Genomic DNA, 27,727 nt, shown 5'->3' with positions numbered 1-27,727 from the left:
CCTGCTGGTCAACTTTATTGCACCAGGAATGATTTTAGCTCATTCTACATGGAAAAAGTTCAAAACTGTCCCCTGGCATGGCCATGATCCAAACTGGCAATATCTCAAAGACCCTTATGCTTTGAGAATCCCAACCAAGATGGCTTTCCAGAGCCTTCTGTAGTATTTAGAAGCCAGTCTCATCTCTCACTGCTGTACAGTTTTTTCAATTCTGTGCCATAGAGTCACATCTAGTCACCCTTGGTACCAGGGTTCTCAATTTTCCTCTTAGGCTCTTGAAATCTCAAATCAACCAGAGATGATTTCAAACTCCTTTAGCTAGGTGAGACTAGATCACCTTAAACAAATACAGGAGTACTTGTGGCACCTTAGAGACTAACAAATTTATTAGAGCATAAGCTTTCATGGGCTACAGCCCACTTCATCGGATGCATAGAATGGAACCTATCGTAAGATATATATATATATATATACACACATACAGATATATGGGAACTTCCACCTTATCTGTATGTGTGTGTATATATATATTACTATATGTTCCATTCTATACATCCGATGAAGTGAGCTGTAGCTCACGAAAGCTTATGCTCTAATAAATTGGTTAGTCTCTAAGGTGCCACAAGTCCTCCTGTTCTTTTTGCGGATACAGACTAACATGGCTGCTACTCTGAAATCTGTCATTAAACAAATACGTGCTTAGTTCTTCCTAAACAAGTGGAACACGATTCAACCAGTCAAGATCCTGGTGGCATGGCACTGAATATAGAGAGAGGTCCATCTTCCAGCTAGTGGAAGGTTTTGGAGGATCTGGGTTTATTTTTAAGGCATCACAGGGCTTGACTATGTGGAATTCAAAGCAACACTTGGTACTCAGGGAACAGCATTGGGCAGGCTAGCTCAGATAGGAAGAGTAAGTTCAAATAATACCAGGATGGGCTAAGTGGGCCCTCTTTGATTGTGTTTGGGATCTAGAGTGAGTGGAGCATCACAAATACCGAAGACATCTAAACAGCTCATCCTGGCCCCAACGCCCCACAGGCACTTCAGCTTCTGACCTATAATGTTCCATGTTCCTTGGCTTAGTAGCCAAGGCGGATGTCCCATAAGGCATCCATCTATGCCAGGCACAGAGCTGTAGGGCACTCCAAAACTCTGCCCGTTATTCCAGATGTGGAGTTGGCCTCTGGATTCCACAGCTGCTCTGCAAACCTCCCACTTAGAATTCCCCAGCCCTCGTTCCTGCATACTGACTGGGGAACCTCTGAGCCAAGATGGAATCTTTTCCATAAGGCAAGTCCCATGAGCCCTGGGGACTCTGCCCCAACCCCGGTGGGAGCGGATCATCCTGAGAAGAAATTGATATAGCTAAACTCCTTTCCCAAGATCATGCTGTTGAGGGTTACATGTTGCTCAGAAATGTATCTCTAGGAGGTCTGGATGGAGGCAGGATCTTTGGTTCTAAACAGCAGAGCACCAGGTCCTTGGCCTTCTACTTAATCTATTGTACTTACAGGGTGCCAATCAGTATGTAGGTGCAGTGTCCATTGCCCTCTCTTTGCTCCCCAGCGCACTTATCCTTGGCTGGTTGAAGAGATATTATATCTCAATAACCCATGCCTTTGATTCGTGATTGTGCCTTCACTTACAGACTTCTGAAAGGAACCGAAGAGGTTATTAATGACATGCAGTGATCACACGCGCCAAAGTTAAAGCTTCTCGCTAAGTGAAATTTGAGGGAAAAGCAGCCAGCTTTTCAATATTTCGGAGAAACGCTTTGTGTCACTTTTCATTTGCAGCCAGACAGTTGCAAATTGCATAAAATTGCTCCTGAAGAAGAAGGGGGGAAGGGGGAAAAAAAGCGTGATTCTTCTGGCAAGGTACAGTTACAGTTTTATATCTATGCAGAACAAAGAAGGGCTTGCTGAAAGGTAGGCAAATAAGTGGCAGAAATTGGTATTGATCCAAGCTGGGAATAGGGGCAGGTTGAAGATCAGCAGTGGGGGTATTGAGATGGTGCTAGATTGGGGAGCAACGCATGGACGTGGTGAGAGCCTGGGAACGCAGGGACACGAGAACGGAAAATTACAGGGAAGCAGCCACACTAGAGCAGAGAGACGCTGGGAATGCACCAGGGGTTGAGATGCAGCAGAACTGGCTCCTGTGGATGGTGCACAAGGATTAACGCAGAGATGCAGCAGCACTAGACCGTAAGGACACAGCATCTGGTTTGCCTCTCACTCCTGATCTTGCGCTGATGCGAAGCAGAGCTGAATCAGGCCCACCCAGGAGGAAGGCAATGCACCGGGGTTAACAGAGATACGGTGGGACTGGCTGGCTTGAAGGGAGCTAATCATGGGGTCACCAGACTTTCACCTCTAATGCTGGGGGTGAATCTGGCCTCGGCCAAGATCTCCAGAGCTGCCTCTCCATGCATGACCTACCAAGCCCGCTGTGTTCATCCAGGATGCTGCAACTGACAGTGCCTGCTGGGGAGACTTCCAGGAGCGAGATTTAGGGCCTGAAGATTGAATGGAGATGAAGGCTGGACTCCAATCTTCCATTCCGGAGGCGGTCACAGCAGGTCATAGTTTGGGCCCAGCATCGGTGCAGGGTGAGGGAAGCTTGCATGGCCACCGCCTGTGCTGTCCCCTCTTTGTGGGGTTTTTAGGCAGAAATCCTCAGCCTGCCGTACATTTCACCAGCCCCGAGTCCACCAGAGTGGGGGCTAATCACAGATATGCAAGCACTAGAATATAGCAATGCAGGGAACACACCAGGGCTGGCCCAGTGAAACAGTGCCACAGCATGAAGACATAGGCCAGATTCAGCCCTGGCTACGAAGGGATTGCAATTCAGAGTCACTTCAGTGGGAATTCCATCAGCTTATTCCACTGGTGCATCTGGCCCAAGGGAGTGCAGGGGAATAGAGGGGCTTAATTGAAGGATGCAGCAGAAGCCTGCATAGAATGGGCATTGGGAGAATGGGCTGCCGGGACACACATTGGGAATTGGAGAGCTCATAAGACTGAAGGTCGACACCAGCTTCCACATGCTGCCTAAAAGGGCATGGCTGCGCTCTCTTCCTGCGCGCCAGTGTGTGCCCTCCCCAAGCGGAAATGCACAAGTACGTATGCCGTGCCTATGGCCGAGAGTAGGCACATTGCTCAGCTGGAGGTATCGTTCTCTGAGCAGGCTCACACCCACGCATGTGAACGAAGACACCCACCCCCACACGTACACACACTTCTTCCCAAACACGCCCACACTCCCAAATGCGATGGCACGTATGCTCTCCCCAAATACACGGACATGAGTACATGCATTCTCCAGGCATGCACAGATGTGGGCCCTCCCCAGCCTCACGTATACACACGTATGTGCGGGGACACACCAGCCTTCACACGTGCTCAGCCCACTGCAAATTTCCCCACTCAAACCCTGGCCCCTCATCATTGCTCTGCTGAGGATTTCCAGCCAGGCCTGGTTTTTCCATGTGTGCGTTGTTGTTGTAGGAGGGTTTTCTATCTCTCTCTATTTGCATCATTCGGAAAGAGGAGCTGCAGCAGCCTGGCTGTCAGGAAGTGAGCGGCACCGTTAGTGGTTGCCATGGGAACTGGGAGTTAATTAAGGCCTGTACGCAGAGGCCTGGGTGGAGAGGTCCCCATCACAGCCTAGTTCTGAAGCACAGAACCACCGGCCTCCTGTTTCTTGACAACAAAAGAACATTAAATTAGCAGGGACCCATCTCTCCCAAATCACTGTAATTAAGCTGCAGTGGGGGAGGGGTGACTGCGTAACAGGTGCTGCCGTGTCCCGCAGCCATTCGGGTTTGAACTCTTTGGAGAACAGCAGATACCTACAAACAGGAGCCAAGTTTTGCTTCACAGGTCTGAATGATGTTGTTCTGGAGGGGGATGCTATGGGTCCCACTCCTCTCCCAGCCTTAGTAAAAATCCTCTAACCATTCCTGCCTGATCTCAGCCTCTTGGCCTGAGACTAAAGCTTCTGGGGAATTTCTCAGGCCCTTGGGCCCATCTCTGAGGTCTCAGGACCTTCAGCATCACTCCAGGGGCTGCGGGTGGAATGTCTAAGGGCATCTCGACACTTGGCAGTGATGCTGAATAGGCTAGAGGAGCAGTGGAGAGCTGGGTCCTGTCCAGTCAGTTCCTAGCCCTGCTGTCATCCAGGCTCCTTCCAGGAAGGAGGGAATCAATGTATCTGATTGGCTAATTCTTTTGCAAGGGTCAGAGAGAAAATGGGGCAGGTGGTGGATGATGGAGTTAGCCAAGAGGGAAGTATCAGGGTTCTCCCATTACGCATCATTGGCAGGACTGCCCCGAACACATCTGGAGGAATGCCCCGCCCCCTCTTGGGTACCAGTAAGACCAGAAGGGGTGATGACCCTTCTTATGCAAATGGAAAGCATCCAAGAGGGGAGGACTAGGAGTGGGTGAGAGGAGGAAAGGGTGCTGTTGGTAAGAGTACAGAGGAAAACTTCATACAGGAGGCTGCTTTGATGTTCATATTCCTCACTAGGGAAGATCCCTTGCCGGATGTCCCCCAACAGGCTCAGACAACTTTATTCGTTACCAGTAGGATTGGGTGAGTTTAATACATTTGAGCAGCACAGGTACTGTGGTTTCTCATCGCCACACCCAATCCATCCTTGTGCAGCAACATGGAACATCTTGGGTTTCAGACGAAGTTGGCACGAGAACTCTTTCTTGTTCTGTTTCTGCTAAATGGGGGCAGTATCCTGGATTTGAGCGGAGGTGACCTAGTGATACCCCGAAAAATAGGAGATGGGGGAATGGCCGGGCTGCTGCCCCCCAGAGCCTCAGTTGGGGTGAAGGGGTAGTTTGGTTCCCCTTACTAAGCTGTCAAGACCAGAAGGGCATGGAGTAAAAGACCACCTGAAAATACTTGGGGTGAGTTACCTGACTGGGGTGTGTCTCCCCAGGCCTAGGGGAGCCTGGGATCCTGGTCAGGGGGGATGGACAAACTTTCTTGGTGCACCTGTACCAGTGGCAGGTGAAGGCTTGAGCTGGAGTTGCCTGCCGCTGCCCATCTAGCTGTAGGTGCCTTAGTCTACTTGGCATTGTGGGCAGCTCCCAGTCATGAGATGGGAGCTTTTAGAAGCCTGGTGATAATGATCTTCCAGATCCTGGAGTAGTGTGAAGTTGGGCTCACTAGACGATGGGGCTCCGGTGCACCAGCTCAAGTGAGGCTGAGCACTAAGTGTATATGATACACAGAGCAGCAGTGAGTCTCAGGTCCCTCGCATGCCTGCTCCCTTACAATGCACAGGGTAGGGCAGAGGTGGAGATCGCACCATTCTCATTGTGTTACCAACACGCTTAGCTATGCGCCCAAGCCCCCCCCTTCCGCCTCGTTTCTGTTGTGTGTTGGGAGTAATGGGGTGACTGCACCACAGTGTTTTGTGAATGCAGTTCGCCTGCTCTTCCTCCGGTCCTGCCAGACGTGTTTCATTTTGCTCTGAGCAGCGATCTAGACCTGTGGGTTAGAGCATGGCCTGTCAAATAGGAGAGGGGGCAACAAGTGGCCAGGAGCCCAGCACAGAGGCTGGGACCATTAGATCATCTAGTCTGGCCTCCTGTGTATCACAGGCCATGAAATGTCACCCAAATACCCCTATATTAAGCCCAGGGACTTAAACCAGAGCATTTCCTCAGAAGACCTTTCCACAGGCAGAGAGCAGGAGAGACAGAGGTGCCACTCAAGTAAGATTGGGTGGGGGTGGTCTAAGGGATGTCATGGCAATGGGTGCTGTAGATATGCATGTAGAATAATAATAAAATCCCAACCACAAAAGCAAAACAAAAACCCTGAAGGACAGGGTCTTGGGAACTCCGCTGAAGCTAGATACAGACGCTCCCCGGGTTACGCAAGACCCGACTTATGCAAATTTGCACTTATGGAAAAAGTTCCATAATCCAGAAACAGGATTTTCGAGTTGCGGAAATTTTTGTGTAACGTATGGGTATACGTTTCCGACTTAAGCAAAATTCGAGTTATACAAGGCTTTCCGGAACAGAACGATTATGTAAGTTGGGGGGCGACTGTAAATTGAGACTAGAAATAAGGTGCACATTTGTAACAGAAAGGATAATTGACCATTGGTACACCTCACCTAGGGATGGAGTAGCTTCTCCATTAACTGAAGTCTTTGAATCAAGATGGGATGTCTTTGTAAAAGAGAGGCTATAGCTCAAGCAGAAGTTCTGGGCTTGATGCTGAGATCAGTGGATGACGTTCTCTGGCTTGTGCTATGCAGGAGGTCAGGTTAGAGGGTCACAATGGATCCTTTTGGCCTTCAAATCAATGAATCTGCTCTAGAAAAGCTTTCAGTGTGTTTAGTTACATCAGTGCAGGCTTGGACGAGAGGTTATGGGCCAGCTTCCACTCTTATTTAGCCCAGCGTAAATCCAGACTGACTCCTGCTGAAGTCAGTGGCGTTACTTCAACACCCATGTCAACTGGATCTGGTCCTGGATTTTTCTTTCCGTGAGTTAGATTTCTTTTGGGAAATGTGATTTAGATTTCTTTTGCAGCATGTGGAAAGGACTCCAGGAGAGTTGGCGCACTCCTCTTACCAGCTTTCAGACCCTCACCTCCAACAAGACCAATCGTAAAGGGCAAGGAATGACCAGAATGATTGGGGAGCTCATTTGATGTCCGTGGTCTCAGCTGTGCTGCCCTCAGGCATGCTAAAGGAGAGGGTCAAGTGAGGGCAGAATGGCCAGTGCCTCATCCCATCAAACAGCCCACTTCAAGATGTGTCTGCCCAAGAGCCTGCTGTGCGAAGAGGCTCGTAATTGCTGCGATGGGATGGACTCCCCTGTTGGTTATCTGATGATAATGCACAGTAATGGTGCTGTCACTTCCATAGGGATATCAAGGAGAGCCAAAGACTTTCCCAGTCATAGTGATAAGGAGCTCGCCTTGCTGGCGGAGTAGCAGGAACAGGAGTGAAGACGGGGGTGACTGATTGCGTTAAGGAAAAAGTAAGAAGCTGCAGAGCACCCGAGGAGGCGAAGCGACTGATCTTGTATGTCGTTGTCCTTCACTCTGCCTGGATGTCTGCACGCTGCTGTCTGTCATCACTCAGTGCTCGTCTTCCCGAGGCATGGGGACAGCTTCCCTCTCCACCTGCCTGTCACTCGCAGCCGGCTGGGCCAGGAAAAGGAAGACACTGGTCCTGCTCTGCTTGAAACGATGGCCTTCAGAAGGGGCTCGTGTGAAATGAGTTGGGGATTCTCAGTCCGGTTCTCAAAGCACAGTCTATTCCACAAAGGTTGGGTCTAGCAGTTACAGCAGGAGACATGGAGTCAGGACCCCTGGGTTCTTTTCCTGGCTCTGCTACAGACTTCCTGTGTGACTGAGAAGGAGAGTTGGGAGAGTAAATTCTTTAACATTCTTAAAGTGCTTTGAGATACTCAGCTGGATGGTGCCAGAGCAGCGTTCGGTTAGTACCATCTTAATGGCCAACCTTACTGATGCTCTCAACGGAAACCACCAAGGACTAAAAAGATCAATGAAGACTAAACTTCCCTTTCTCCCCTTTCATCCGCCAGGTCAGGACTGAGCCCCGTTGATAGAGTAGCATGTGGGGACATGCAGAAAGATACATACTCTGCCACTGTTCACCCTTCATGTTCCAGGGCATTGATCCATCATCACCTGCCCAGGTATAGGAGCTGAACGTGCCAGTCAGGTTCCGGACCCTGGTGCTTTGAATGGATGTTTAGTGGCTGTGATCCAGGAGGCAGGAAGTTCTAAACTGGCCAGCAGTGAACCAATGAGTCAATGCTGAAGACTCATGCCCTGATCCTGGCAAGTGCCTGAGTGCCCCTGTTTCTAGTGAGGGCCCTACGGAGCCAGCACACACTGTGTTTGTTTCATGGTCTCTGCCTCTGACCCACTTAACGCCACTAGGTTACCCTGTGTTGCACCTGAGGGGCTATTTTACATCACTTACACTTAATTAATAGAGAGCGAGTCCGGCTCCTCCCTTGGGACTCTCGCCCTCTTTGCAGCACATGGTTTGCTAGCATTGCAGCCTAACATCCCGGGAAGCAGGAGGGGATGGTCTCTCCCTCTCCTGGAGGAGATGGCTGCGGGATGGGGGCTGGGCTGTTGGGTCACTGGGGTGGCCGCTCACTCTGTGCATCAGTGTGGCCATGTGGGGGCTGCTCATCCCCAGGAATGTTCTGGGGAAAATGGTTCATTTTGTGGAGCAAATTGTAATCAGCTGGAATCAAAGCCCAGAGGCTTTACTCACTCCTTGCTCACTAGAAAACCTCCCATTGATTTGTGCTCCTTAGTCCCATTGACTTCAACAGGAGTTTTGCCTGGTTTGGCTCAGGATTTGGCCCTTGGACGGGCAGCAGGTAGGGGGACTCCAGGGGTGAAATCCTGGCCCCATTGAAATCTATGGGAAAACTCCCACTGCCTTCATGTGGCAGAATTTCATCCCAGGCATCCTCACTCCCAGCAATTGCATCAGAAAACAGGAGCAGGAATGTCACAGTAAAGGAGCTGGAGTAGCCACCAAATCCCTCTCCCAACTGGGCTTCATGTTCCAAGCCCCACAGGAGCATGGAGCGGGGTGCAATTTATATTGTAATTTATACAGAATCGCATCGTAAAGGCCTCTTACTGTCTCCCTCGCTGGGAAAGGAATTGGCTGCTCTGGGCTGTCCTTCTGCTCCTCCCACAAGGCAGCTCCTGACCACTTGGGGATCGGCATGAATTCTGAAGGACGAGCTTTCTAACGTCCGAATGCAGATAGCCTGCTAATGCACCTGCGGTCAGTGCACCCCTCAATCCTAGCCAGGCCAGCTGGGCGCTGCCCGGCGGGAGCCCAGGGGAGAGAAATGCTTAGGCACTCTGTGTGTGTGTGTGTGTGTGCGTGTGTGTGTGTGTGTGTGAGACACACACACACACACGCACAGATAGATTGGTATGTGTGCATGTGACAGAGAAGGAGGTAGTGCTGGAGAGAGAGACAGTGTGAGAAAGAAGGTGGGGGAAAGAAAGCAAGAGATGCATGCACAGATTGGTGTGTGTATGTGAGAGGTAGGGTGAGGGGACAGACACACACACCGAGCGTGTGTGTAAGAGAGAGAGGAGGGTAAGGGAGAGATACACACTCAGTGGGTGTGTCGGGGGGGGGTGGTGTGACAGAGAGAGGGAGGGATTGCTTAACCAGGTGATGTTCCCTTGCTGGTGTGTCTGGCCACACCACCACCATGTCGCTGGGACCGCTTTGCAAGGCCATTGGTCCCCTGCCCGGTGGGTCACAGAGCTGACAACGCTGCCTATCATTAGCGGCAGGTAGGAAGCGCTGCAAGGCACCGGCGGTGAGGGGCGGGGGAGCGTGGCCCTTGCTGGCCCAGCAGCGTGTGCTAAATGTTAATGTGATATTCTTCAGAAATGAATAAATAGGTTAATTTTTAATGCTCATCTAAATAATTTAATGAGGAAAATCAAGCTCAGTCTGCAAAGTAGGCTCAGCCTCTTAAATCACTAGCAAAAACCCTCTGAGCCACATGGGTGTGGGTGTGTGTAGTGCATGCATGTGTCTGGTTGGGGGGGTCCGGTACATGCATGCATATGTCCGTGCATGTGGGAGATAAGAACGGCTATCCTGGGCCAGACCAGTGGTCAGATGCTTCAGAGGATTCACACGTCCGTGTGTGGTAGACGCATGCATGCCTGTGTAAGGGCATGTGTGTGCATAATACACACGTCTGCAGGGGTGCCTGGCTCTGTATGTTTGTGTGTGTGCGCACGCATGTGTCTGGACTGCATGTGGTCATGGTGGGTCTCTGTGTTCATTTGGGCACCGTGAACATAGATGTACATAGATGTGCCCGTTGGTCTGTACGTGTGTGGATGTATATGACACATCATGTCTAATGCAGTGTGACAGGGCAGCTAACGCCAGGTATGAGGAGCACGAGATTTTGGTTGTATCTCCAGCTCTGCCACTGACTCACTGGGTGACCCTGGACAAGTCACTTCCCCTCCTCATGCCTCTCTCGGTCCCTCTGGAAAATGGGAGGAGCAAATGCTCACCTGTCAGCGTAAGGTGCTGGGACCTGAGACCCTGTATGAAGAGTAAGTCACTTATTCTAGATTGCTCATTGTTCTGGTCACCCCTCCTAGTGGAGTGTCTCTGGGCTATGCAGCTTGATCACACACCTGGGCCAAGATAAAGCTGCTATAGAATTTCCTGGCATTTGTGCGTTTAGGTCTCTGCTTGTGCGGCCTTTTTTGGTTTGTTTGCCATTATAGCCGTGGTGGTGCTGGAATTAAGGTCATGTCGCCTCCTTAGATCTGTGCTGCCATTGCCCGAAAATGTGATAAGCATGATGCCTCCTCCATGGCTGGGCCAGTGGTGGAGACCTCTCGCTGCAAACGTTAAGCAGAGGAGTCTGAATTTCTTCTCCAAACATAAATGCCTTTCGCTGCTTTGAGAGGTTTCTGTATCTCGCCTTCTTCGTCTCTACCCACGTCTCCCTGAGCAGGTGAGAACAAGCCAAGCCGCCCCTTCACGGCTCTGCCATGGAGCCAGGCTTGGCTGACAACAGATCAACTGGAGGGAGTGGAAGCGGTAAATGGGACTTGTTAGAACTCACTAGGGATTGTGAGCTACATGGGGACGCTCAGCCTGGCCAGAACCTCGTCATCTCGTGGTCAGGCTGGTTCTGGTTGCAGCCCCGAGCCACTGTGAGTGAGTCTGAGGAGTGCTTGGGTCAGCTTCCCAGGGATGAGCGAGAGCAGAGGAGAGACCTCAGTGTGGCTTAGAGGGCAGGATGAGAGCGAGCTGGGGTCTGCAGCGCGGCTCAGGGAGCCCCCCAGGCCATCTTGGTCACAATCCCAGAGCCAGATGCTGCTCCTAGTTATCCTGGTGCAACTCCATTGAAACCGGCTCTGGATGCACCCCAGGGCTTACTCGCAGGCCTTAGTACATCTCACCCCGTTCCCCTATTACAGGTGTCTTTAGTGAGCGATGGGCTCAGAGGGCTTTGTTTGCCACAGCTCTGCAGTTCCCACCAGGCGCTGGTTCTGGAGAGGGGCCTGGCCAAGCTCTGCCCCACTGGGGCTCCCATACGGAGCAGCTGGGGCCTCGGAGGCATTGCAATAAAAAGGGACCTGTTTAGAGAGACGCCAGTTTATCCTGCCGATCCCGCGAGGGTCGCGTCCCGCTGGCAGAGCCCAGAGAGTCACTGGGCGCAATGGCGGGGAGGGGGGACTCTCCTCCTTCTCCCTCCTGCCAGCCCCCTCTCTGAAGATCATATCAAAATGTCTCTTTTGTGCAAAGCGGAGGGAATGCCCCTAAGAGCTGGTTACCATGGCAACCACAAATGTCAGGTTCCATGTGGTGAATAACCGTTTCCATGACGACAACTCCTTTACCCAAGGTGCCACGAGCTGGAGTGACAGGCCTGTGGGGGGATGGGCGGGTGGGGACGGGGGGGGAGCAGGATGTTCTCAGGTGCTGAATTCCCCTTGGGGTTGTTCCTGAACCTCTCCCGCTCCTCCCTTCCCCCTCCCACTGCTGCCGTTAAAGATTCTGGATTCTCCCATATGCAGGCATAAAGCCACAAGCTTCAATGAAGCCTCCCCGCCATGCTGGATTTGCACTGGTGGGGCTGAGCTCAGAGTCCAGTCCCTGCATCTCCCTCCCCATCTGTTTATCTTAATCCCAGGTTTTCTTCCTGGCGAGAAATAAAGCTGGTTCTTGAGGCTGCAGCGGGGGCAGGAGGGGTGTGTGTGTGAGACTAGTACAGCTGTTGCCCTTCCCCCTGAGCCTGTTCCCGAGCGCACATCTGGACTGTGCTGCCCAACCATGCTCCGGGTCGGCACACAGCTTCCCACGCCACCGCCCACGCTGCACGGATTATTGATGTAGACGGGCACGCAGCAGCCACTGCCTTGCTCAGGTCTCTCAGTGGGGTGTATGGGGGGACTGTCTGGATGAGAGTCCTACTCTGGGAATCCTGCTTACATCTGCGCCTACCCGAAGAGACACCCAAGAGACACCTAGCAGGCTGGCTATGGCCAGAGGCGCTCCATAAATCAATACAATCAATCCATCGCAATAAGGGGATGAGTGAATCACAGGCCAAGCTAAGGGAAGGAGCTTTGCGCTAAAGTCTCCTTGGAATGACAAAGCAGCATGAGGCAGATGGCGAACGGGGTCTTGGGAAAGAAACAGCCTCTGAAGGGTGGGTTGGGTTTGGTGCCCAGTCACTGGTTTAGTGCAAAGACCAGCCAACAAAGTCCTGGGATGCCACATGGGACTGCACCAGTCAGCTGGCACAGGGGGCATTTGGGGTTTGATGGTAGTGCTGCCTGCGGAGGGAAAAGCACCGTTCCAAGTTGGCGTGCTGAAGCACTGGGAGCTGGCGCATGGTATGGAGGAGGCAACACAAGTCTGTGCATCTGTCTCTCCGTCAGTCAGCAGGTCGAATCCCCATTCCTGGAGAAAGGGCCCAATAGCTCCCCTCTGTGTGGTCTCCATCTCCAAATATCACCCCTTTGGTCAGAGGCAGATTCTTCATTCCCCGATTTGACCAGGTGCCGGAAAGAGAGGTGCACGTGTCTAGCTGAAACCACTAATCTCAGGGGTGCTGGCTGGGAACAGTGGTTTCCACTACTGGCCCCAGCAGGTTCGCCTGCATAAATGCGTGCAGCCTTTGTGCAGACAGATCAGATTTGTGCATGCATACTGGATGACTGGACACAATCCTGCAGCCAGGCGCTCCGTTTCTCTGCTCAGGTAAGGGAGGTCTTCTGCAGTTACATCCGGGACATTGACACAGCTGGAAATGTGACCCAGGAGCAGAAGCACCAGAACACTGAATTCTTGGGAGTCACGAAGGACGCCGTCAGTCAGTCACTTGGAGCTGGAATCTCTCAGCAAAGGGGGGGTGTGAGTGGGGGGAATCTCGCGCATCTACTTTATAAAAAGTTCATAACTTTTTATCACTCGACTTCATTCTACGTTTCTCATCATGCTTGTGCCTTAAACCACCGAACTTAGTTGAGGACCCGATCCTCTAGGATGTGAGTGGGTCTTGCTCAGGCAAAAAAACGTTACCGACTCAAGTCAATGGGAGCTTTTCCTGAGTGAGGACTGGGGCGGCTGAATTTTTTTCATGTAGTTATGGAAATGCGCCTCTTGTGCAAGAGATCCCAACACCGGAGGCCATTGGACTCCGATTTGGGGCTCCTTGAAGGAGGAGAAGGTATATTGCTTGTGAATTCACTTTCAGTGAGGCGCAGACTCCCAATCACAAGATGTGCTTTTGAAAAAGGGACTCGGGCTCCCTAGTCACTTAGGTGCTTTGAAAATTTCCACCCTGGTGCCCATAATAACCTAATTGTCCTCTCATCCTGTTGACTTTGGGGGTTGGGAGGGGGTCACTCCAGGTTAGATCAGCATTAGCGAGATGAGTGCAGAGCCCAAATGCCATTTGGAGCTGGAGGGGTTTGTGACACTAGGTAACCACCTCCTCTCCTGTGCGGATGATGCTTTGAGGTGTCGCTACCGTCTTTAAAAGAAGTTCATAATCATCCTGCTCTAGAGCTTTCCCTCATGGATCTCTATTCCCTGAAGGAGCATTAATGAAACACCGCCCCTGTCTGATACGAACGTCTTATTTCCCCACATTTTACAGTAAGAGAGAGAGAGAAATGGAAACACAATTAAGTGACTTGCCCAAGGCCATGCTGAGTCAGTGGCAGAGTTAGGAATAGCTCACAGGTCCCCAGGCTTGTTCTTCAACCACTGGACCACACTGTCCCCTGGGTATTAGATTCTGAAATGCTGAAGTGTTTGCTCCAGGGGCCTGAGTCTTTCTCAGCCAGCAATCCGCTGCCTGGAAGATGCAGGGTTCCTTGGTACAGACTGTATGTATTTAAAGGAGGTGTGTTCTTTGCACTGCCAGGATAGGAAGGGGTGGGGGCTGCATTCCTCCCAGAAGATCTGAAAGAAGCTGCTTTGGCTCCTTTCTGCAGGTGCTGGCTTGCAATCATGTCATGGGTCTTGGCTTGCAGTCATGCCATCTCCACATCCCCAGGACACCCCTCCACACTGACGTGAGAGGCATTTACTGGCAGAGCGGGAAGAGGGGCTCCTAATGGGAGAGTACTTGGGCAATGGGTGCCCAAGGGCTTATTCCGCTGCGCAGGTCCGAGAGCATCACTAAGGGGAGGAGGTAATATTCCTAGCTGCATCTCTCCACCCTCGGGCAGTGCTGCTGAATTCCCTGGTGCTGCTGGCGCCACCATGTGACTGGCGGGCGGGCAGCGATATCTCATTCCCTGTCTTTCTCTCTCGTTGCAGATGGCCCGTCCAATCCAGGTGAAGCCGGCGGACAGTGAGAGCCGTGGAGGTAGTTGTCATCTCTCCTTGTTATTCCTCCTTGTCGTTTTGCTGGCAGCTGGTCTGTTGTGAGGTGCCCTCCTGGCCCGCTCTTGCTAGGCAGAGAGACCCAGTGTTTCGGGCCTGCCCTTGCTGTTCACCTGCGGGTGATTGTGGCCTGGGTTTGGGTTGTGGATAGAACAAAGAGGCTACTGTTGGGAGCTGCTGGTTATGGTGAAACACTCCATGTTCGAGTACGCCACTGCAAGGCTCAGCCAAGCTCACCGCTTCTCTGTTGGGCCCAGGCTGAGGTTACATGTGCTACACTTGGGCACTGTGCAGAGCATCAGCCCTGGGGCCTAGCAGGAGGATCCTGGAGGAACAGGAAGCATGATGGGGCATTTGGGGGAGGCTCAGGCATAGCACCTGGCCAATTTTTTCATCAGAACCTTTTTTTCAATGAAAAATGCAGATTTGCGTTGACCAAACCACTTCGCGAATTTGAGTCAAATTCGCCAAATTGTTCAGTCCAAAAAAAAATAAATAAAAAAATCGAAGTATAAAAGCTGAAAAAAATCAAAACATTTCAATTTTTCCATTCAAAATGATTTTTTGTTTAGAAATTGGTTTTGCTTTTATTTTTTTTTAAAAAGTAAAAAACACTCAGAAATGAAATGAAACGGGTTTTTCGGTACGGCCGAGAGCTATTTGCACAGCTCTCCTCAGCGATGCAGGTCAGCCCCTTGGCCTAGCGAGCATTAACATGACAGCAGTAACATATGCTAAGCGGTTATGAGCTGGAATATGCGGCGAGCTGCGTTAATTTACACTGGAGATCACGCCCCTGTCAGATGCCATTCTTCAGATAGAGCAAGTGTAACCCCCTGGTGTCGCAAATGAACACATCCTTTTTGTTGCCTTTCCCTGCCTTAACCGTGCATTTCTTCTTCCTCCTACACTCCTGCATCTATCCTTTCTTCTCTTCATTTGCTTGTGCTGCCTTATCAAGAAATTTAGTAGGCCTGGTGGAATTTGGGTGGGGCTGTTTTCCCCTTTAGAATAGAACATTGCATGTACTGTGTCTGGGATTGAAAGGAGTTGATTTTTGTTTTCAAGGATTATTTCCAAGTATTTTGTCTGAATTCATTTCAATGTTCGCATCAGCAGAAAATCAAAATTAAAAAGTCCGCTATTAATAGTCATTTATTCCAACCGGAGGCTGGGATTTTCAGATGAGCCTAAGGGAGTTAGATTTCCAAATTTCAATGGGAATCAGGCATCTAACTTCCTTAGGCCGCTCTGAAAATCTAAGCCCTGTAGGAAGCAAGGTGTGGGATAAGTGACCTAAGTCACTTAGGCCCAGATCTTCAAAGGGCTTTAGGTGCCTAACTCCCATTGGTTTTGGCTATGAAAGTCTTTGCTACACACTAATACACACTAGTAATCATGTGTAGATGCTCACAGACACCACACACAAATTCTGGTACACAGTTAATATATAGCAATACTCAGATACACATGCTTATGGACACCCAAACAGACACTACAGGGATACATCAAAACATCCACATACACCACTGGTAGGCATGAGTGCATTCACATAGCTACGTTCACAAGTCCATCCATACACATGCACAAATATAGAGAAAGATAAACTCACACCCATTTATTAAGCCCTCAAGCCATATTAAAAAAAAAAATAACTTCCCTGCTCTGTAAATGTCCCTTATCAGTGATGGAAATTCCTCCTGAGAGAAGGAAAAAGATTGTTTCTTCTAGGCTGCACTGCCTAGAACCATGTACCTGCGCTACTGAGCTCACATGGATTTAGGCAGCTAGAGAGCTGTTTGCTGGTGTGTTGGGAAGGGTGGAGTTAATATTCAGCCAGCTCTTCCTCTCAAGCTGCCCAGGGATCTCTGCCAAGTACCGCAACACATGAGTAGGGAGAGAAGCTGACAATGATCGCTGACATTTACCGATCGAAAATCGAATCCTGCCGTGCCTAATTAAGGCCCCGATGGTGCAATCTGAGACTTACTGCTGCCCTCCCATGCAGGGCCCCATCAGTGCAGGAATCCACCTGGATGGATCCGAGTGCAGGATCAGGGCCTATCTGTGCCTCAGCTTGTTGCATCTGTGCTGGACCATAACTTCCTCTGGGCAGGGACCGTGCATCTGTCTGTGTTTGTAAAAGCACTAAGTACGCTGTGGTGGCTGGTCAAAATAATAATAATAATAATTAATGTCCCCACTTTGCTCCTTGGGGGCAAAAGGAGACGTGCTGCTTCTTAGACCATTTAATTGAGTTCAAAGCTGTCAGTGGTGTTTGCAGAAGACATTTCTTTCTGTGTGCAGGACCAGATATGATCCTGTTATAACCCATAGCCTATTACTCCACAAGTAGAAGACTGACTTTGGTGGGCCAGTGCTCATGGCGAAAGCACTATTCAAATGGAGTCAGAGTATCACAATCGGGTGCTTAATTATTTTTGCCTTCCCTACAGCAATATCTTTATTACTTTAAAAATATCCTAGTGACTGTTTTATTAAATATTAATATTATCTAACATTTCTATAGCAACTTCCATCCCAAAGCATCTTCGTCCCTGTTAGAGAAGAGAGAAAGGAGTTAAAAATGTTTATTTAATTTGTGTATTTTTAAAAAAAGTTTATTTCCATTTCACAGCTCTGAAACAGAGGAGGATTCCCCCCCCCCCATGATATTGGTGCCAAAATGGCCATTTTTCATATTTTAAGAAAAATGCAACATAAAAAGATTTCACATTTTTAAATGCAAATTGATTTTCAGCCCAAAGGATTTTGCGTTTCAAAACTGCTGGAAGTTGTTTTGCATTGGAAACAAGATCTGTTTTTTGGGTGTGGGACCTATTTCCATTCCAAAAGGCTTCAGTTTTTCCAAGATGAAACCTGAGAAAGAAATTCACTAGCATTTTTTTCCTGTTCTTTTTTTTATTATTGTTGAAAATTTGAACCATTTTTGGAAATTCAAAGCCAGAAAGCAGAAGTCTTGATTTTCAAGGTCTCTGAATTTTGTTTCAAATTTTCTGCAATAAATCTACAAATGATATACACATGACACCACAGAAACACAGCCACTTCTGGGGCGGAGCTGATGGAGGCCTAGAACTAGCCTGCAGCTTTTCGCTGGGACAAGGAGAATTTGCTATCAAGGTTTAAGAGGTAATGAGGAGTTTGCAATGAAGTGTGTGTATGTGACATGGGAGAAGAATAGTGATTCTCATTTAGGTTCCACTTAGATCCATCCTACAAGACTATGGCCGTTTAATCCAAGGTCCTGCTTTCATTTAGGAGTTCCATACTGACCCCTGGCTGTATTCCACAACGTAGAGGGCATAGTGTTGGTATAAAGCCACCTTTTTCTTCCCCTTTTCCAGCACAGCACTACTTCCTTTCTTGATGTTTTCCTTTATTACCACCCCCCAGCCCCGCCAGGGAGGCTCTCATCCCTTCTGAGTCTCACATTTGTCTGGGGTGTTCCCTGAGTCCAACAGTCCACTCTGTCCTGAGTTTTATCCGTTAATGCCAATGGGCTTGCAAGGGAGGCGGAGAAATGTCCCCTCCTTTCCTCTTCCTCCCTGTATTTACGTTGCAAATCTTCCTTCCTGTCTGGGAATGACAGTGCAGGAATAAATGAGGAGTCGGGAGCAAGTTCCCATCAGCCCAGGGGCAGCAGAGCTCCCATCTGTCTGAGATGCCCCCAGCTCCTTTCGTGCAGACGGCAGGAGGAGATGGACTTCATTGTTTCCCTGTCAGGTTTCAAGCAAAGGAGTTTACTACCAAGTCTGCAGGGAGTGGGGGGCGGGGGAGGGGCGGGAATACTAAGCAGCCCCCCAATATAAATGCAAATCCTCTGCAAAAAGTCACTGCAGCTTGTCATAACCTACCGTGGCCCTGGCCTTTTAAACAAAGCTAATGCTCTTAGAATGAAATCCCAGCTGCCTCACACTTGTTGTCAGGCTCCAGCCTCCCACCTGGGCACAGTCCCATTGAGGTTGCTTCTCCAGTGATCATGCATCATATGATTACAGCAGGAACTGGGTTCAAAGGATACTGTCTGTTGTCCTCATGGACACAGGGACCAGAGAAACTCCATCCCCCAGCGAAAGGACTGAAACAGCAACCCCCAGATATGCCTGGCCTCCTGCAAGAGACCTTGATGGAGAGGAGGATGAAGGCTGGGGAACCAGAACTGAAACAGGGAACTGGGCTGCTTCTCTCTCAGCTGCAGAGTAGGGATAATAACTTGCATTTCCATAGCAAGGAGCTCAAAACATTATGATGATGTCCTGGGATCGCTTCACTCACCACTGAAATGCAGCCACCTCTGGAACTCAGCAGCTGTTTAAGAGCCACACTGCAGTGTAGGGCAGGGAGATGAATATTGTACCTAACTGAAATGGCGTGGGAAATCTAGGGAGGCAGGATGTAGATTCTGCTACACGGATTTGGCCGTGATATTGGGGCTAAGAGCCCTGAGCTTCTGAAGAACGCCAGGGGATCATTAATGACCACAAGTGATCTGGACATTAGCTTTGATTCTCATTCTAAACAGGGTGTCTCCCAGCAACAGGGCATCCCCAAGCATCATGCTGGGGCAGCTCCTGGGGTCATTGTTGGACCCCAGCTTGTTCTTTCTCGTTCCAAGGCTGCATCTCATCTCTGTGGTTTCTAACCATGTTAACACCCCAGGCGTGGGTGCCCCTTGACATCCTCACAGCTTGCTCCTTGTGCAAATCTGGGGCAACATGGATCCAGCCAGTTGGCAGAGTTAAAGCTGCACCTCAGACCCTTTCCCACCGGGCCACACTCTTGGATTCATCCCAGCTAGGAACTGGCGATCAGAGCACCAAGTCTTCTGAGGGAACCCCATTCTTGGAGAAGACACAACAAGGTCTGCAGATCGGGATAGAGCGATCTTACACAGTGATGGAGAAACGCTGCCCCTTGGAGAGGCAAAGATCTGCGGCAACACGGAGTGTGGGCCAGGCAGTCGTTTCATTTATTACCATCGGTTGGAAAGAAACCCCAGAAAACCTTTCCTGGGGTCACACCAAAGCCGACTTGCCCCATGGGATTCCAGGGATTGGCCTTTTCATGGCTGAATTGTGGCAGGCACCATGTTTCAGTATATTCTGCCTCCCACTAGCCTGGTGCCCTCGGACTGCATATTTTCGACTCAGCCGTAACTTCCCACATCCCATGCAAGCCTAGGGTTATCTCACATTGTCTCTTGTAAACTAGTGACATCACCAGTGCAGAACCGGGGGCCTGCAAAACAGGGAGCTCTATGCTCTGAATCTTCCCCAGCTGTTTATTTTCCTTGTGACTATCAGTTTGGGCCTTTGTCCCAGGTTTCCAGCCATCCTTGGTCACTGAGAGCTCCCTGCATACATCTGATACAGATGTGTGCATGAATCCTCCATTCAGAGGTGTGGTGTAAACGGTGCGAGTTCTAGACTAGGAGCTAGGAACTTCTGAGTTACTGGTAGGTGTATTATGATAGCACCTAGGAACCCCAGTCATGAACTAAGACCCTGTTGTGCACTGCTACAAACACCACAAACTGATTCCTACCCCAAACAGCACTTACCTCTAATTAATCCCAGCTCTTCAGTGGCTTTAGACCAGTCACTTAAAGTGCAAATCTCAGGTTATGTTTTATGTTTGTTTCTTTGAACACCGTAGATTATTAAAGCTGGGGAGGGGGAACTAATTCAAATCTAATGAGGTTTTCATTATTTAAGACTTTTAGCCTTTCATTCACTTTCTGCAAACGGACTAGTCCAGGAGTGTCAGACGCTTGGCCCGTCTGGTGAATATGGGTGACGCTCAGGACATTTTCAGATTCTGCAGAATCCCGGTTTTCATGGGGAAAAAAAAAAGTTTCTAGTCTTCATGATTGCAGAAGTACCCTTCCCAGTGTGGACCGGGTATAACCTGATGCAGTGCTTCCTGCCTGAGTCTGCCGAGAGCCTGAACCACCATCTCTGGCATTCAGCCCTTCCTGCGCAAAGGGTCTGGCACCTCTGGGCTTGTCCATTTTACTTTTGTCTTAGTCAGTTTCTTTGGTGCTCTCCCAATATTGATAGGGTCTGAGCCTCTGACACAAGGGCGGGGGGGGAATGTTGTTATTTTTAAAAAAAAAGTTTCCCCCTGGAAGTTTAAAAAAAAAATTTCAAAATGTTTCTATGGGTGTTCTACTTTTTTTGCCCATGTTGTCCTGACGCTGCCCCTTTAATAAATCACTCTGTACCTCAGTTTCCCCAGCTGTTAAAAAAATGGAAGATAAGAATACTTACCTCTCTGACTGAGGGGTTGTAGATAAAAAGTGCTTGAAGAAGTGCTAAGTGTTATTGTTATATTCCTGACTCCAACGGGCCGCAGCCATGAGTGACATACTGAGCATATGTGCACTGTTAAACATACAGCCATGCCCCCAGAACATTACATAACTGGTTAGGTGCAGTCTGACTGGGAGAGGAATCTTTCCCCTACTCTCGCCATGACAGAAAGCAGGACGCTGGGGTTGATTGACTAGCGGTGTGATTGGATATGGCACATCCAATGCCCTAGGATCCTTCTGTGCTGCAGAGCATACCCAAGCCCTCCAGGTTAACTGAGGACACCTTTTGTCCACTGGTGGAACTGAATTCACTCCTGGCCACCCATCCGTCCCACGCTGAGTGATTTGTATGGGTTAGATTAGTGTATTCGGATGGGAGTTACTGCAAAGATGATGTTATTAAACCTCTACAGAACACATCTTCCAGGCAGTCACTTGGAGCTTGAGAAAGGAAAGGCACTTTTCCAGAGTTGCAAGGGCTAGTGCAGGGGGGAAGCTTGTCGTCGGGGCAGGAGGCAGGGCTTTCTTGGGAAGCAGTCCAAAGCTGTGGCATGAATTCCCCAGGAATTAGGGGTCATCATAAACCTCCCCACCTTGCACTCCACGTGGCCAGCACCGCATGCCTCTCTGACCTGCCTGCTCTGACATTCAGCAGCACCCTGTGCATTTCAAAACAACCCCCTGCCCCTGCCCCCGCCCCCACCCCTAAAGCAAGCCATCCTCTGCACACCCAGTTCTCCCCCTGGGGAGAGGATGAGAGAGAGAGAACAAACCACATGTGACAGATGTGAGTCATGGTGCTTAATGCACTGCTGGAAGGTGCTCCAATGCCGCGGTGGTGATGAGGGCGGCATAAAAACCTGTACAGAATGGCGTGGCTGGGGAGGGGTTAAAGGGGGCTGGGTGAGAAATTGAGCTGGGTGAAATCAAGCTGCTGATAATCTGTCTGGGGAAGTTGGAAAGGAACGCTGTCTAGGGAGAGATGAGAAAGATTGGGAGCGAAGGATGAGCTAGAGCAGAGCTAGAAGGGGAGAAGAGAGAATAAATTGCAGGACCAGGAAAAAATAAATGAAAAAGGGAAGGAATAAAATGGGAAGAGTGAGAAGAAGGGAGCAAGAGGAAGAGGAAAGAAACGGTAAAGGGAAAGAGGGTCAGAGGAGAAGGGAAATGCTAATGGGACCGAGACAGGGAGGCCGGAGCAGGGGAAAAATAATCAGCAATTTACATGAGTTTGAGGGATTTTAGAAAATAATAGTAATGATGATGATGATGATGAAGAAGAAAAGGACAAAAGCCAGGCCTGGGGCAGCTTTAAAACCATCATCGCAGTAAATTAACCACCCGGATGGAGCTGGGGAAGGAACGCCCTGTTCTCTGCCTCATGTGGCTCAGAGACTGCCGCCCCCCGTGGCCTGTGGGGGATACCTGGGATTAGGCCTGTCCCCTGAATCCCACCACTGCTGGGGGCAAGGAGCTGAGAGGAGGGCCCTGAATGAGAGGGGGCACCCTGGTCCCTCTTTGGCAACTGCCATCACCTGGTCCTTTGCAAGGCAGGGATTGTGGGTTTTCACTTCCCAGCCCCTTCCCCACCCGCCTCCGCTCCCAGCCCAGCGGAAGGGGCCGGCTTGATTTCCCATGAGCCACGAACGCTCTGCTGCTCTGAGCTGATAGTGATTGCTCACCCGAGCCCATTAGCACTGTATTAGTGATGAGGAAGCTCCCTGCGTTCCCAATGAGATTTATCGTGGGAACCATCCCATCCGTAACGGGCTGCACAAGGGGGTCGCCTCCTTCTCCCACAGCCATCCTTGCTCTTCTCCCCCCCCCGCCCCCGCCAACAGCTGTTTGGCCAGATGACCTAATTCCACTGGGTTTTAAACAGGAGCAGCATCCCCTGCTGTTTCTCCCTCTAATGGCTGAACCGTTCAGCCTTAAAACCCTCCAGTGTTCCTCATCATCGCTCCATCAGAAATCCACTCCGTGCTAGGCCCCTCCTCGTGCCCTCCCTTCCCCAACCTGCCTGAACGACGGCCTGCCCGAGAATGGGTTTCCATGGGAACTCAAACTCCAACAGTCGGGGATAAGAGACAATTTTCGTGGTTGCTGGACAACCTGGGAAATTACTGATCAGAGGGTGAAAAAGAAGAGCTGGAAAGAAGGTGGAGAAAGTGAGGGGGGGAGCCCTATGTGGCTGAGAAAGAGGGAGACCTGCAGCTTGGCTTGCAATAGCTCCACAGGCCAGGGCAATAATGCAGCAGCCTCAATGCTTCAGATCCAGGGGACTGTTCTAACCACTGCAAGATGCCAGGGGCTCCTGGTGGCTTGGCCAGCTGTAGAACTGTGGGCGGTGCAAGCTCAGCCACTGATGCTCAGCTTCAAAGTGCTTGCTGACGCCCCCATAATAGGAAGGGACTAGGAGCCAGGTGAGGAGTTTGGGGGACGAGCTGCAGCTTTTACCAGGAAAATGCAATCACGAACATTAGCTGCGACTTTGGGGCTGGGCGTTGGGCAGCAAGGGGGAGTGAGAGGTTTGCTTTAATCATTAAAATATTTTTAATTAAAGCGACGGCATCGAAATAAAAGTCTTCCATGTTGTTAACCTACCATTGTTAACAGAAAAGGATTAAAGGGGGAAAATATTTATTTCTCTCTCCTTCCCCAAGTTTGCGTATTGGACAGCACTGAGTGAAAATTACTATAAAATTTCCCATGTATCGTCCTTTGTCAGTTTCCCCTGTTGCAATATTGCCAATTCCCAGCATTCATAAGTTAGGCTCCAAAAAAAAAAAAAAAGAAGTTGAGATTGTTTTATTTGCTTTCTGATGTTTGGGTCTTTAAGGGTTCATGTTTTCAAGCTTTATGCCACAACTAGGAGGGATAGAAGCTTACATTAAAAAAAAAAATGAAAGCAAGATTCACACATAACCACAGGACTCCAAGAGATGGAGATTTCAGAAATGCCCCCAGCAAATATTGCAAGACTTGTGATAAAATTGAGAGAGAGGGAAACATTCGGTGTTGTTTGTGTGGGACTTTTCTGCAGTGACAAGAGAAAGAGGAACATTTATTTAAAGAAAACAACAGGAAATTGTGATAGTGAAAACATAACAAAATATCCAGGGGGCTCAAGGGGCTGGTGGAGAACCTGAAACGACTTGCAATTGATTTTTAAAACTGACCGCTTTCAAGTTGATGGTGTTCCCTTTTGACACACGTCCAACGCTAGTTAGTGCCTCATGGTTCCAAAGGAATATCGCTTTGCCCAGGATCATTCTCGCTGGGACAATTGCAACCAACAGGCATTTGTATTGAAATATGGGACAGGCCCAAAAGGGAACAGTTTATCTGAAATCCTCACTCCCTTTCCCCATTCGTTCCCCGCTCCCTGGACAAACAGAATCCCACTTTGGATAAAATTAGATTCAGATCCAAACGGCCAATCATCTTGCAAAAGCAAATCCCAACCCAATTCTCCTTCGCCGGCAATTTTTAAATCACAATTGGATGTTTTTCTGGAAGATCTGCTCTCGTTCAACAGGAAGTATTGGGGGACGTGTTATACGGGGGGGAGAGGGGCGGGGGGTGTCAGACTAGATGATCACAATGGTCCCTTCTGGCCTGGGAATCTATGAACCTAACACATTTAAAAAAAAAATATAAATCTCCTCCCCAGTTGCTGCCCCATCCCATTCTGACCATCTCTGGGCACGAAGCATAGCTTGGTGGGCAGGAATTGGGACTGGTCAGTAGTCTGCTGTACTGGGTGTCTGAGGAATGTATTGAAAGGGATTCCAGCAGGTCAATTTTGTCTCAAAGTTTAGGTGTTTTACACCCAGACTTTTTATAGTGTCTCAGATCAATAGAAATATTTCCCTGATATTTTCCCCCGGTCGATCCAGCACGGATGTGTTTTTAAAGAAGATCTGCCCTGCAGTGTTTGCAACCCGGACACTGCAGCGTTAATACACGTGCATGAGACCCTGAACATTTCCATTGTTTGTTAAACTCTGTTCATTTTATTACCTCATCCTCAACACCCCACTTGTTTGTTTTGTCCACCTGTTGCTTCCTGACTAGCACCTAGCTTGTGAGCTGTCTGGGGCAGGGGCTGTCTTCCTTCTTAGTTGGCTGTACAGCACCTTGCACCATGGGGTCCTGATTCTGGACTAGGGTTGCTAGGAGTTGCCGTGATACAAATAATAAATACTCACAATAAGATGAACTTGACTAGCCACTCCAAAGTGAAACTGTCCCATTTATTTTCATTGTCCAAGGGCAGAGAGGAGGGTAAAACGGTGACAAGCAAATGGAAATGTTTAAAACTCCGTGCAGATCTAAGAAGCTGGAGTGTTGCAAACAGCATTAGTCAGGAACCTTTGTCTTAAAAAAAATGGGGCTGTCTTAGAATCATAGAATCATAGAATATCAGGGTTGGAAGGGACCCCTGAAGGTCATCTAGTCCAACCCCCTGCTCGAAGCAGGACCAATTCCCAGTTAAATCATCCCAGCCAGGGCTTTGTCAATCCTGACCTTAAAAACCTCTAAGGAAGGAGATTCTACCACCTCCCTAGGTAACGCATTCCAGTGTTTCACCACCCTCTTAGTGAAAAAGTTTTTCCTAATATCCAATCTAAACCTCCCCCACTGCAACTTGAGACCATTACTCCTCGTTCTGTCATCTGCTACCATTGAAAACAGTCTAGAGCCATCCTCTTTGGAACCCCCTTTCAGGTAGTTGAAAGCAGCTATCAAATCCCCCCTCATTCTTCTCTTCTGCAGGCTAAACAATCCCAGCTCCCTCAGCCTCTCCTCATAAGTCATGTGTTCTAGACCCCTAATCATTTTTGTTGCCCTTCGCTGGACTCTCTCCAATTTATCCACATCCTTCTTGTAGTGTGGGGCCCAAAACTGGACACAGTACTCCAGATGAGGCCTCACCAATGTTGAATGTCTTCTCTGGTCATCCACCCTGTTGGAAATCAAGAGCCAGACCCGTGACTTTTAACCCTTTCAATCAAGTTGATCAGAGGGCAGCTTGTCCCATGAAAATACCTTGACGTTGAATGAGACCTGTGTGTTTGTGTGAGTGAATGCATTTGTGTGCCCACAGCTGTACATCTGTCTCCGTACGGCAGGAGTGCGTATCTGTCTGCACGTCTCTCTCTCTGGAAACGTGGCTCTGAGAGCATCCGCGGAGTCACCGTGCGACGCATGTTGCCGGGCATGCATGAGCCTGTGTGTGGTCACGTCCATTATTTATGGGTGTGCGCATGTGTCTCCCAATGCGCTCTTGTGTAAGTGTGTGCCGGCACGTGTGGGCCCTCCCCTCACGTGTCCCCATGTGTGCGCATGAGTGTGTGGTGGGGGGGAACAGAGCACTGGGTTACCTAGATGGGGAGCCACTTTCTAAGCCGGTGGGTGCTGCCCACAGCGTGAAAGCCTCCCCCACCCTTGCCCCCCTGTGCTATTGTAGCTTGCAGACCCGTTGTTTTTCAGGTCACTGCACTCTCAAGCAGATAGCAGCCTCCTCGCTATTTTCCCTGACACACGTCACATTCAATTGGTTTGGTTTGAAGCCAGCCCCTCTGATCCTGTCACTAACAATAAGGAACCCTCCCTCGCTGCTCCTCCTAAACCTCATCCTGACACAGTCATTCCCTGCGGGGCGTTTCTCCTATGCATGTTCCAGGGGCCGTATTTAGCCGTTTCGGTGACACGACCCCTCTGCGGGATGGGGGTCAGGATCATCTCTGGGGTCAGGCCCTGTGAGTAACCAGCTGGTGTGATCCAGAGACCAGAGCTCCACGCTGCCAACGCAACCAGATGCCATGTTTCTCGCCGGCCTAATGACACCCGGCTGTAAGACGTTAACATCGGCGCCTGGACTTCGGGCCGGATCGGGGGCCGTTTTGTGGGGGGTGATGGAGAAGGGAGTAGGGCGGGGTGGGAGCAGGAAGAAGGCACCCCATTGTTGTCATCACTTCTGCTCCCCCCACATCCACATACACTCTCCCAGAGTAAACTTGAATTGAGCTTTTCCCTTACAATTAAATAATCTAAAGCGACTAGCTGCCTAACGTGAATGTAGCCATGTGCCTTTCATCCGCCCTGGGCCAGAGTGTGCTAAGCTCTCAAGCCATGCCCTGTGGACAGTGGGAGGGAGGGAGGGGAGGGGATCTTCATACTCCCTCTGCCCCCCCCCATCTTCCTGGCATGAGTGCCAACCCTTTGGCAACATTTCTAGAGTGCGGGAGACTGGGAGCCAGGACACCTGGGTTCTTTTTCTGTCTCAAGATGCAGGAGAGGGGTCTAGTGGTTAAAGTCTGTGTGGGCTGGGAGCTACAGCTAGTCCCTCCCTCATCGTGAGAGCCAGGAAACTAGAAGTCAGGGCTCCTGGGTTCCATTCCCTACCTCTGCCATAGACCCGCTGGGCAAATCATGTTTCCTCACCTGTCATGTGGGGAGGATAATTCGTACCTTGCAGGGGGTGGGCCTGTGAGGTTTCACTCTTTAACATCCGCAGTGTGCTTTGAGATCCTCCGATGGAAGGAGCTAAGGAAACGCAAAGAGTTATTAACCCTTAGGGGACTGGATCCCTGCTTGGTGTAACAGGAACCTCATTGGGTTGATGTCCGGGATGAATTGTGGCCCAAAGAAAGTAACTTACCTGCCCGTGTGGTACATGCCCAAGGCCAGATGCCCCGTGCCCTTGTCCTCGGAGCCGCGAGACTCACAGAAGGTTGATGTTTCTGTGTTTGCCCCTAGGGGACAGGAAGCTGTTTGTGGGGATGTTAAATAAGCAGCAGTCTGAGGATGACGTGCTCCGGCTCTTTGAACCATTTGGGGTCATTGACGAATGTACCGTGCTCCGGGGACCTGATGGCAACAGTAAAGGTGCGAGCCTCCTCTGTCTGTCATGCCTGCTCCACAGGTAGGACTCT

At 49.9% G+C, this 27,727-nt stretch overlaps 1 protein-coding gene across 3 annotated transcripts in view; it reads left to right on the top strand.

Annotated features, from left to right (window-relative positions):
- Nucleotides 1-27,727, top strand: part of CELF5 (CUGBP Elav-like family member 5) — a 57,530-nt gene that overhangs the window by 15,774 nt on the left and 14,029 nt on the right. For 2 of the 3 annotated variants that reach the window (XM_073323826.2, XM_073323824.2), the window contains exons 3-4: nt 14,384-14,435; nt 27,552-27,680. In XM_073323826.2, coding sequence (XP_073179927.1) covers nt 14,384-14,435; nt 27,552-27,680 — 181 coding nt within the window. The remainder of the gene's footprint in view (nt 1-14,383; nt 14,436-27,551; nt 27,681-27,727) is intronic. The other variant, XM_073323825.1, reaches the window with a different exon arrangement.

This window comes from Lepidochelys kempii, chromosome 25 (genome assembly GCF_965140285.1).
Source record: "Lepidochelys kempii isolate rLepKem1 chromosome 25, rLepKem1.hap1, whole genome shotgun sequence".
In the NCBI taxonomy this organism is placed as follows: Eukaryota; Metazoa; Chordata; order Testudines; family Cheloniidae; genus Lepidochelys; species Lepidochelys kempii.
The sequence above is the reverse complement of the archived record's forward strand: the minus strand, read 5'-3'. Positions and strand labels throughout refer to the sequence as shown.